At 42.6% G+C, this 12,500-nt stretch overlaps 1 protein-coding gene across 3 annotated transcripts in view; it reads left to right on the plus strand.

The window, feature by feature from the left end:
- Positions 1-11,232, plus strand: part of b4galt7 (xylosylprotein beta 1,4-galactosyltransferase, polypeptide 7 (galactosyltransferase I)) — a 17,801-nt gene extending 6,569 nt beyond the window's left edge. For all 3 annotated transcript variants that reach the window (XM_028589788.1, XM_028589785.1, XM_028589787.1), the window contains 4 exons: positions 294-519; positions 5,891-5,974; positions 7,601-7,705; positions 11,012-11,232. In XM_028589788.1, coding sequence (XP_028445589.1) covers positions 294-519; positions 5,891-5,974; positions 7,601-7,705; positions 11,012-11,167 — 571 coding nt within the window. In that variant the 3' untranslated portion in view covers positions 11,168-11,232. The remainder of the gene's footprint in view (positions 1-293; positions 520-5,890; positions 5,975-7,600; positions 7,706-11,011) is intronic.
- Positions 11,233-12,500: the final 1,268 nt, after the last annotated feature.

Here is a 12,500-nt window from a genome sequence, read left to right on the forward strand (position 1 = left end):
GCTCCTCTCGGCTAGTGACGTATAAAGCCGTGCAGGTTTTGACCAGCTCACCAGGAGACTGAAGGCAGGACACATTCAGAAACCAGATCTCACTCACAACACCATGGATGGATTATTTTAAAAGTTTTCGTGCGTGTGGAAGCACCAGAGACACAAAATAACACCCCAAATCCCAGAAAAAGGTGTTTTTTTTTCTTTTTTTCTTCATACTATAGGCACTTTAAGTCCTCCCCCCAAAAGGTTGCTATGAATCAAAGTTGACCACAGAGTAATTTAAGCCGTTCTGGTTTCAGATTTAACCGAGCGTCTCTGATCAACGTGGGCTACCTGGAGAGCGGGAACGACACGGACTACCTGGCCATGCACGACGTGGACCTGCTGCCCCTTAACGACGCGCTCGACTACGGTTTCCCCGACGACGGGCCGTTCCACGTGGCGTCCCCGGAGCTGCACCCGCTGTACCACTACAAGACCTACGTGGGGGGGATCCTGCTGCTCACCAAGAAACATTACCACATGGTACGAGGGGCTGCGTCACACCACAACCAATTAATATGTAAATAAAGTGATCAATATGTACAGTACAGGCCAAAAGTTTGGACACACCTTCTCATTCAATGCGTTTCCTTTTTATTTTCATGACTATTTACATTGTAGATTCTCACTGAAGGCATCAAAACTATGAATGAACACATATGGAATTATGTACTTAACAAAAAAAGTGTGAAATAACTGAAAACATGTCTTATATTTTAGATTCCTCAAAGTAGCCACCCTTTGCTTTTTTTATTAATAAGGGAAATAATTCCACTAATTAACCCTGACAAGGCACACCTGTGAAGGTAAAACCATTTCAGGTGACTACCTCATGAAGCTCATTGAGAGAACACCAAGGGTTTGCAGAGTTATCAAAAAAAGCAAAGGGTGGCTACTTTGAGGAATCTAAAATATAAGACATGTTTTCAGTTATTTCACACTTTTTTGTTAAGTACATAATTCCATATGTGTTCATTCATAGTTTTGATGCCTTCAGTGAGAATCTACAATGTAAATAGTCATGAAAACAGTGTCCGAATTACGTGGGAGCCAGAGGGAGCCGAGCTCCCATAGAGTGAGGACTCGCTCCCATGAAAGCACCAAAGTCAAAAATCTGAGGGGGTCTCTCATATCTGAAGGTGTCTGCCATATGTGGCATTGTAATTTAATCTTAATCAACGCTCATTATCCATCCCTGTGCGATCTCTTACCATTAAAGATGTTAAATTAAAATATAGGCTACTCGTATGTAGCCCTGAGCCTACCTGAGCAAACCGCATACTATCGATTTCACAGCACTTGCAAGTCCGAAGAAGTGCTGTTGCTTTTGTCATTAGTTTTGTTTTCAATAACTTTTATTTATTTATTTTCAAGGATAACCCCTTGAGATGCACCATCTCATTTTCGAGGGGGTCCTTTAAGATACAAAAGAAAACATCAAGATGGAGAATCACCATTAAAGTAAATACAACACTAGACAATAACAAACATTTAAATACAACAACATTCACATTCATATACACGCACTCACTAACAATGCTCCCACAAACCTAATCCCTTCCTTTAGCCCATACCAAAATCAAAGTCAAAACAACAAGGATCAGAAACAGGAACAGGATGTTTGAAAACAGGTAAAAAGAGATAATTTGAGAACATAAAAGGAAGTTATAGATCTGAGCGAACAAGACAGATTGTTCCAGTCTGATGGTGCTTTAAATTTAAATGCACGACGACCTACTTCTTTGTTAATTCTGGGTACATAAAAGAAGAGCTGATTCATATGCCTTAAATTGTACTCTGTATTAAAAGGAACTAAAATACATTTCAAATAAGGAGGGAAATGGAAATGAATACACTTAAAAATAAGTAGTAACCAGTGGAATTGCATTCTTGACTTGGGAGCCAGCCAGTTCAAAGACTCATACATTTGGCAATGATGAGTTCTTTAAGGACATCTAAGCACAAATCTGCAAAGACTATTTTAAAGTACAAAAACTTTGTAAACGGTGGCAGTAAGCCAACAGCTACGTGCGAGGTGTAACGTCGGACTTCATCAGGCATCTCAAAACGCACCCAGGCAGGTCAGTCACTCACACGCTAATGTGAAAGAGACGTTATTTAGCATATATCGTCACAGGTAACAAGCTAACCATCGCTAAGTGTTGTGCTAATGCTGGGAACAGGCACATTATATCTTCATGGTTAGTAGTTGCTGAGGCTCAGACAACCATGGCGCACAGGAGGCGGGACGCACGGATCCATCTCCCCAGGAACAAACGCTGTGTCGGGGGGGGCAAACTCATGTGATGCGTAATTCATCCCGGGGATGATTTGTAGGCTATTAAGTGAACAAGGTGTACCCCGGTTCACCAAACAATGGGTCTTAATTCTGCACATATTTCTGTTACTGTAGTCCTATTTACTATTTCATTATTTCATCCATGCGTGGTCTGGCCTCACTAACATCTCCTCCTCTGAGTCTGGTCTCACTAACCTCTCCTCCTCTGAGTCTGGTCTCACTAACCTCTCCTCCTCTGAGTCTGGTCTCACTAACATCTCCTCCTCTGAGTCTGGTCTCACTAACATCTCCTCCTCTGAGTCTGGTCTCACTAACATCTCCTCCTCTGAGTCTGGTCTCACTAACATCTCCTCCTCTGAGTATGGTCTCACTAACATCTCCTCCTCTGAGTATGGTCTCACTAACATCTCCTCCTCTGAGTCTGGTCTCACTAACATCTCCTCCTCTGAGTCTGGTCTCACTAACATCTCCTCCTCTGAGTATGGTCTCACTAACATCTCCTCCTCTGAGTCTGGTCTCACTAACATCTCCTCCTCCTGAGTCTGGTCTCACTAACCTCTCCTCCTCTGAGTCTGGTCTCACTAACCTCTCCTCCTCTGAGTCTGGTCTCACTAACATCTCCTCCTCTGAGTCTGGTCTCACTAACCTCTCCTCCTCTGAGTCTGGTCTCACTAACCTCTCCTCCTCTGAGTCTGGTCTCACTAACATCTCCTCCTCTGAGTATGGTCTCACTAACCTCTCCTCCTCTGAGTCTGGTCTCACTAACCTCTCCTCCTCTGAGTCTGGTCTCACTAACATCTCCTCCTCTGAGTATGGTCTCACTAACCTCTCCTCCTCTGAGTCTGGCCTCACTAACCTCTCCTCCTCTGAGTCTGGTCTCACTAACCTCTCCTCCTCTGAGTCTGGTCTCACTAACCTCTCCTCCTCTGAGTCTGGTCTCACTAACATCTCCTCCTCTGAGTCTGGTCTCACTAACCTCTCCTCCTCTGAGTCTGGTCTCACTAACCTCTCCTCCTCTGAGTCTGGTCTCACTAACCTCTCCTCCTCTGAGTCTGGTCTCACTAACCTCTCCTCCTCTGAGTCTGGTCTCACTAACCTCTCCTCCTCTGAGTCTGGTCTCACTAACCTCTCCTCCTCTGAGTCTGGTCTCTCTAACCTCTCCTCCTCTGAGTCTGGTCTCTCTAACCTCTCCTCCTCTGAGTCTGGTCTCACTAACCTCTCCTCCTCTGAGTCTGGTCTGGAAAATAAAAGGAAACGCATTTGAATGAGGTGTGTCCAAACTTTTGGCCTGTACTGTATTTATTTAAACATTTCGGTCTTAAAATGCGTTAAAATAACATTTATTGGGGTTTCTTCAAAGGTAGCATGTTTTTACAGTAACTGGGTGATGACGTCATAAGAGGGAGTAGCAACCCATAGCAGGTACATAGGCAGGCCAACAACGGGACAATTTTATCACTTTTCGCCATCTTATTCATCACTAAATTCACTTCTGAGAACGTTTTTAGGCAAGAAATTAACTGTTAAGATTTCAAATATAGGAAGTCTTTCTAAAATCGTTGCTGAATTGACAATTGGCTTCAAAGTTTTCAGAGTTGAGAAGCTCCGTAAAGTAACGCGACAACCAGCAGCGCCTTCCCCCGGCCACTGGCTCGTCGCTCGGACAGTCTCGCTCAGACACACACACACACACACACACACACACACACACACACACACACACACACACACACACACACACAAAGCCACAGCTAGGTCTCCAATATAACTGCTAGCCTACTAGCCGTTAGCCTAGCTAACGGTAAGTCTAGTCTTGGAGTCCCTCTTATGACGTCACACCCCGCCTAGTGGAAGGAAAGGGGGGGTGCTTAAAACCACTTTAAAAAATACCAAATTTTTCATATTATATTCAGCATTTTGTTATAAAAAGCCATACAAAACAATGGTTACTTTCTTTTATGATACAGAGGAGTCATCAGCACTTTGACGTTTCTCCGCCATGTTTCATTCATAAAATAGTGATGCCGTGGCGGCAGGAAAGACGAGGATACAACAGAATATATAGTTTTCGTACAGACTTTTGTATATATTATATATTCTAGTGTATTATCTTTTTTTTTTTTTTTTACCTTAACCTCAAACCAGATAAAGACTTGCCACGCCAAGACCCGCCCTACGAAGCAGCCCGATTGGTTTGGGTTAGGCATTTCACCTCGAGTGGTTAAGGTTAGGGGATTGGTCAGGGGATAGGACCTGTACATGTAAGCATGGACGCCTGGCCAATAGTAGTGTGTGAACGCTATTGAAGGGCGGGTCTTTGGCGTGGCCATAGTGGGATTCGTAATATCGCATCCTGCTCTGCCTTTGAGAAAATGAAAGCTCAGATGGACCAATCAGGAATCTTCTCCTTATGAGGTCATAAGGAGCAAGGTTTACTCCCCTTTCTCTGCTTTGCCTTGACCCACCAATGAGAGAGAGACATCATGGGTTTCAAATCAGCAAAATTGTCTCTATATAAAAGAGACTTCAGATACAGTATTAGGGGACCACTAAGGTCTATATAAAAGAGACTTCAGATACAGTATTAGGGGACCACTAAGGTCTATATAAAAGTATTAGGGACCACTTCTATACAGTATTACAGGACCAGTAAGGTCTATATAAAAGAGACTTCAGATACAGTATTAGAGGACCAGTAAGGTCTATATAAAAGAGACTTCAGATACAGTATTAGGGGACCACTAAGGTCTATATAAAAGAGACTTCAGATACAGTATTAGGGGACAACTAAGGTCTATATAAAAGAGACTTCAGATACAGTATTAGAGGACCAGTAAGGTCTATATAAAAGAGACTTCAGATACAGTATTAGGGGACCACTAAGGTCTATATAAAAGAGACTTCAGATACAGTATTAGGGGACCACTAAGGTCTATATAAAAGCGTCCAAAAAGCAGCATGTAATAGGACCTTTTTAAATGTATTTTATAAAAGAAAAAAATGGCAGGAGCGCTTCTGGTATCCATTTAACCTCTTGTGCTCATTAAAGGGAATACAGTACACGGAAAAGAGGCAGAATTGTAGAAATATAATCTATATAGAAATATAGCATCCACTTCAACTGATATTAATTGTTTTAAAGGGTTTGGGACTAACAGGAATTGGATTATCTTACTGAAATAACTCAAGTAGAATTCGTTTTTGACACATTTTGGTGCACATGAACAAACATTAACAGCATGACGACTCCTATTTTTCTCTGTCCCAAAGTCACACACTTCACTCTCCCACCAAACCACCCATTGAATAATAAGTATAGATTACATGTGGTTAAGTTCCTGCAGTGACAAAGGCCCAACAGTGTTTTCACTGGACACACACACACACCAGATTAAGCTGTTTAACCAGTTGAGATTTTAGCTGTTTTTAACTCTAAAACATTACTCACAGTGCAGGACAAGTATTCAGCATCTATCACAGTCTTATCACTTCATCAGTCTTGGAGTCGTTTGTGTCTTTGCAGACAGAAGACTTCATTGGCTCTTTGTTTTGCAGTGTAACGGGATGTCGAACCGGTTCTGGGGTTGGGGCAGAGAGGACGACGAGTTCTACAGACGACTGAGAAAAGCCGAGTTACAGGTAACGAGTCTCCAGAGAACCGGGAAACAAGACGGGGACTGCAGACTCTAGCTACTGTACACTCTAGGGCAGTGTTCCTCAAACTTTTTTCATTATTGTACCCCTTTTTTGAGTTTTTTCTTTAAGCCAAGTACCCCCTGACCAGCGCTAATCACTTTCGGTAGAAAAAAAAGTGTACATAAACAGGAACAGTACAGCGCTGTCAGCGATGGATTTACTGAAAAAACATTTAAATGCTGATAAGAAAAAGAGACAAAACCTTGGAAAAAGACAGTAGAAAGAAGGAAGGCAAGAATAGGTCAAAATAGTATCAAAAACAGTGACATAAGAAGAAAAAAGCGAGAAACTTGTAAAAAGTAGGTCTTGTAAAAAATAGTCTACATAAATAGGAACAATGTTCTGGACAACAGCCTCGTTACTATTAAACATTTAGTTAAATATCTCACGTACCTCCTGTAGTCCTCCAGAGTACCTCTAGGGGGACATGTACCCCCATTTGAGAAACACTACTTTAGGGCAGTGATCACAACACACAGCCACCAACACTTCTCTCCACAAAATCAACGAGTGTAATGTCTGCAGTGTTTTCCCTCCGTTTGTGGAAGACTTTATGTGCAAATATTTGGCGGGGGCAACATGGCATTATGACGTTAAATATATACATAAAATAACTCTCCAAATCCCAGAAAAAGTTATTTAAAAAAAAAAAAAAAAAAAAAAAAAACTTTAAACGTTGGAAAAGTTAGAGCAGATAATAAATAAATAAATAAATAACGCTCAGAACATTTAAAGTGCCCATATTATGAAAAGATCTCTTTTTTTCTGGGATTTGGGTTATTTTGTGTCTCTGGTGCTTCCACACACACATACACACTTTGAATAAATCCATCCATGATGTTCTGAGTGAGATCTGGTTTCTGACGTTCTGGCACTAGCCGAAACGTGCTGGCTAACCGCAACCGTTAGCGTTAGTATGCTACGTCGTTCTCAATAGCAAAGCGCTGCTACAACACACACACGTTCACCATAATCTCCAGAAGAACTACTTCCATGTGCTCCCTGGTTTAGAAGAAGTCTCCCAGCTGATCCTGAAGTTGGAGAAACAGCCTTTCTTTTACTGTCTATGGAGCTAGCTGACATGATCTACATCTGAGCTACTGAGTATCAAAGATAGTACAGAAGAAAAGAGGTCTCACTCTGTAGCTAAAAGAGAGAGCTGAACACAGGGTGAAAAGAGGAGCTGCAGCAATGTGCAGTACAACAAAAATATGGTGTTTTTAGATAATTAAACCATGTAAACTTATTCTGGTACAACCTTAAAATACAATTATGAACCTGAAAGTGAGCAGAATATGGGACCTTTTAAAGCTAAAGAAGTCCATGTTTTGCTTGGAAAAATATCCGTTCAAAGATCCGACCGGTGGAATATCCGTCCTGACTTGTGTGTGTGTGTGTGTGTGTGTGTGTGTGTGTGTGTGTGTGTGTGTGTGTGTGTGTGTGTGTGTGTGTGTGTGTGTGTGTGTGTGTGTGTGTGTGTGTGTGTGTGTGTGTGTGTGTGTGTGTGTGTGTGTGTGTGTGTGTGTGTGTGTGTGTGTGTGTGTGTGTGTGTGTTGTTATTTTCTGCAGCTCTTCAGACCGACTGGAATCACTACAGGATACAAAACGTTCCTCCACATCCACGACTCGGCCTGGAGGAAGAGGGACCAGAAGAGAGTAGCCGCCCAGAAACAGGTACGAGACTCCACCGGTTACACCGAGCCACATCGGAGAAACGCTGAGAAGAGTTAGTACTCCGAGACTGGGCCATCGTATTCAGCTTTTTATTATAATAACTTTATTTAAATACAGCGTTCAATCGTTTTAAAAAAAACCTGGAAAAGTTATGGAATTTGAAAAATGCAAATTCTAGTCCTGGAAAGGTTTTGGAAACATAAAAAGACCCAGAAAGTATTGGAAAAGTCATGGAATTGTTTTTAAACACAGCATAATAATATGTCATTAGTAAATGTATTTTCACATCGTCTTAACCTCAGCGTTGTATTCGGGGAGCGATATTATGAATCCCACTATGAACCACATACATTATCATTTATAGTTTGGACACACCTTCTCATTTAATGTGTTTCCTTTTTATCTTCACGACTATTTACTTTGTAGATTCTCACTGAAGGCATCAAAACTATGAATGAACACATATGGAATTATGTACTTAACAAAAAAGTGTGAAATAACTGAAAACATGTCTTATATTTTAGATTCTTCAAAGTAGCCACCCTTTGCTTTTTTTGATAACTCTGCAAACCCTTGGTGTTCTCTCAATGAGCTTCATGAGGTAGTCACCTGAAATGGTTTTACCTTCACAGGTGTGCTTTGTCAGGGTTCATTAGTGGAATTATTTCCCTTATTAATAAAAAAGCAAAGGGTGGCTACTTTGAAGAATCTAAAATATAAGACATGTTTTCAGTTATTTCACACTTTTTTGTTAAGTACATAATTCCATATGTGTTCATTCATAGTTTTGATGCCTTCAGTGAGAATCTACAATGTAAATAGTCATGAAAATAAAAAGGAAACACATTGAATGAGAAGGTGTGTCCAAACTTTTGGCCTGGATCGGAATATCGCCAATTGATTACAGATTCCACGTATACAGGAGTAACTCTCTCTGCTTACTCACAAATTGACAGCTTGTAAACGTAGTCATTCGTGTTATAGTTAAACCTCTGAGGGTAAACTTCAACACAGATTTTTATTCGTATTGTAAAATGTCGACTGACATTTTCAGGAACACGTACTCATGGAAATTTTACCAAAAAGTCACGGAAAAGTATTGGTTGAAATGCGTATGAACCCTGTTTATTTAAATAGCAACTTTTCAAACCAAGCGTTAACTTCAGGAGAAGCTGAGCACTTATTACAGAGAGTCTATTAATCTAATCGTAACTTGAAGCTTTTAAAAACGAGAGTTTACACTAGTGCTCTGGCAGAGGAAACTAATCAAGACTAAGTCTTTGTAACGGTGGAAAGGTATCCATAATTTGACATCATTATAATTTATAAACGTTGTGTACTTCGCGATCCCGCTGCTCCGCGATCGCTGTCTGCACCCTGTCATCACATATACCGTTGGAAAGCTCTCTCTCTCCCCTACAACGCTGTCGGATCCAAATATGGTCATTTCCTTTTCATCAGCAACCAATCGTGAAAGTAAAAGGGGGGATTTGATTCTAAAAGCGCAATGTCATTGTAGAAACCAAAAAGGAAACTCCAAGGCACTCTCTTTTAGAAAAATACAAAGCTACAAAGCCTTTATTTATGGCTTAGTCATCATAAATCTTAAAGTACTCCGACGCGTTTCGGCATACGAGCCTTCGTCAGGGAGTCAATCAATTTCCCAAACAGGAAGAGACCTTCTTATACGCTTTCAAACAGATCAATCAAGAAACACAGCCAATGAAAAGCCTTAATTTTGGTAGAGGAGGGTTTAAAGTTGTAGGGTTATAGATTGACCAATAGATGTCCTCATTGGTCATAAATGGACCAGTGTATTTGACTACAAATCAATTGAAAATTCAAAACATGTACAAAACAAATACAAATAGAAATGGACCCAATTTGAAAAATAAACAATATGGTTTTAATGGCAATGTCATTGGCTGATGCCAATTTCTGACAACGTGATTCGCTTAGAATGGTCACGTGACGCGCTCTGACATTTCCGCGGTAGTTCAGGATGTCAAAAGAAGTGCGTCGAAAACCTCATATGTCAATGGTCGAAAACTGTCAAAAATCACCTCCGAGAAGACGAAAACAGTTGTTATCAGTAAGAAGACCCAGCGGGGGATTACACACTGAGACAGCAGAGGATGAAATGTCTTCACGTAGTACGCCGATGTGTCAACTATCGTTCAGAAAACAGGAGTGTTCACACAGCGGAGGTAATCAGACTCTCTCTCAGCAGTTTACAGAAATCCATAGCCTACAATACATGCCATATATTAAATATGTAGGTGTCACATATATATTATTCTACTATAATTACTATAGAATACTAAACAAATCTGTACATTTTGGGATCCTAAGTGGTTGTGAGTCCCTCAGTGTGATCCATGTTTAGCTGTCTCTCCTCGGAGAACTTCCAGCTTCTCTTCTGGTGTTAACTTTGGGAAGTTTTATTTTTTGGGCTATAACCCTAACCCTCTCTCCTCTCTCCTCTCTCCCTCTCCTCTCTCCTCTCTCCTCCCTCCCTCTCTCCTCCCTCTCTCCTCCCTCCCTCCCTCCCTCTCCCCTCTCTCCTCCCTCCCTCTCTCCTCCCTCTCTCCTCCCTCCCTCTCTCCTCCCTCTCTCCTCCCTCCCTCTCCCCTCTCTCCTCCCTCCCTCCTCTCCTCCTCCCTCCCTCCTCTCTCCTCCCTCCCTCCCTCTCTCTCCTCCCTCTCCCTCTCTCTCCTCCCTCCTCCTCTCCTCCCTCTCTCCTCCCTCCCTCTCCCCTCTCTCCTCCCTCCCTCCTCTCTCCTCCCTCCTCTCTCCCTCCCTCCTCCTCTCTCCCTCCCTCTCCCCTCTCTCCTCCTCCCTCTCTCCTCCCCCCTCTCCCTCCCTCCCTCTCCCCTCCCTCCCTCCTCTCCTCCCTCCCTCCCTCCCTCTCTCCTCCCCTCTCCCCCTCTCCTCCTCCCTCCCTCCCTCCCTCCCCTCTCTCCTCCTCCTCTCTCCTCCCTCACTCCCTCTCTCCTTCCTCCTCTCTCCTCCCTCCCTCTCTCCTCCCTCTTTCCTTCCTCCTCTTTCCTTCCTCCTCTCTCCTCCCTCCCTCTCTCCTCCCTCCTCCTCCCTCCCTTCGTTCCCTCCCTCGTCCCTCCCTTCGTTCCCTTGTTCCCTCCCTCCCTCCCTGTCTCCTCCCTCTCTCCTTCCTGTCTCCTCCCTCTCTCCTTCCTCTCTCCCTCCCTCCCTCCTCCCTTTGTTCCCTCCCTCTCTCCTCCCTCTCCCTCCCTCTTCTCTCCTCCCTCCATCCCTCCCTCCCTCCTCCCTCCCTCCTCCTCCCTGTAGGAGCAGTTTAAGGTGGACCAGGAGGGAGGGCTGACTAACCTTCGTTACCAGGTGGAGTCCCGCCAGCAGCTGACCATCAGCGGAGCTCCCTGCACCGTCATCAACACCAAACTGGAGTGTGACCAGAGCCTGACTCCCTGGTGTCTTCTGGCATAGACGGCGCGCGCCTAGCCCCGCACCTTTTTAACCGCAAGTACGAGTCCCGTCTGTCCACCTGGAGGCTTTAACGTTTATTTTTTTTTTTATTTTTTTTTTATTTTTTTTTAAATCTATCGGCGCAGCACAGATTTCTACGTATAAGCCGGCTCTACGTTCTTTACACCGAGAGACTTTTAACAAACGCAGCAGACACTGTGGCTGGATCGGTGATGCCGAAAACGTGGCTGTGCCGAGTCGGGAGACACGGTACAGACAGACATAATGAACGTATTTAACCCGCTACGCTCAACAGAAGGAGCTCAGCATCCCCCCGCGGGTCAAACAAACTACATTTCCTCATCATCAGGTGTACACTACAGGCCAAAAGTTTGGACACACCTTCTCATTCAATGCGTTTCCTTTTTATTTTCATGACTATTTACATTGTAGATTCTCACTGAAGGCATCAAAACTATGAATGAACACATATGGAATTATGTACTTAACAAAAAAGTGTGAAATAACTGAAAACATGTCTTATATTTTAGATTCTTCAAAGTAGCCACACTTTGCTTATTTTGATAACTCTGCAAACCCTTGGTGTTCTCTCAATGAGCTTCATGAGGTAGTCACCTGAAATGGTTTTTACTTCACAGGTGTGCCTTGTAGGGCTGCCACCTCTTTGTCGATTAGTCGACTAATCGCTGGTTTTGGTCTCAGTCGACTAAGATTTCTTTAGTCGATTAGTCATTTTTTATGCTTATTCATGCTTAATTACTTATTTTCCAAGAAACTTCTGAGCACATTTATGGTAAACACAAGATTTAAAGTGGTGCTTTTGCAGGATTAATTGTGGAGAAACTCAGTTTTACAGATGGTTAATTAACTACATTTATATTGTGCTTTTCTAGTCTTAACCACCTCTCAAAGCTCACAGCTCTGTCGAGTAAATCAACTAATCGATTAGTCGACAAAATCCTATAAGTGTTAGTCGACTAAGGAGTTCTTTAGTCGAGGACAGCCCTAGTGCTTTGTCAGGGTTAATTAGTGGAATTATTTCCCTTATTAATAAAATAGCAAAGGGTGGCTACTTTGAAGAATCTAAAATATAAGACATGTTTTCAGTTATTTCACACTTTTTTGTTAAGTACATAATTCCATATGTGTTCATTCATAGTTTTGATGCCTTCAGTGAGAATCTACAATGTAAATAGTCATGAAAATAAAAAGGAAACACATTGAATGAGAAGGTGTGTCCAAACTTTTGGCCTGTACTGTACATGTTAACGGTATTTAAAGCTGGTTTAAACTGTGGAGTTGTGTCCCAGAACGAAGCAGAAAGACTGTTACA

This window comes from Perca flavescens, chromosome 10 (assembly GCF_004354835.1).
Source record: "Perca flavescens isolate YP-PL-M2 chromosome 10, PFLA_1.0, whole genome shotgun sequence".
Classification (NCBI taxonomy): Eukaryota; Metazoa; Chordata; class Actinopteri; order Perciformes; family Percidae; genus Perca; species Perca flavescens.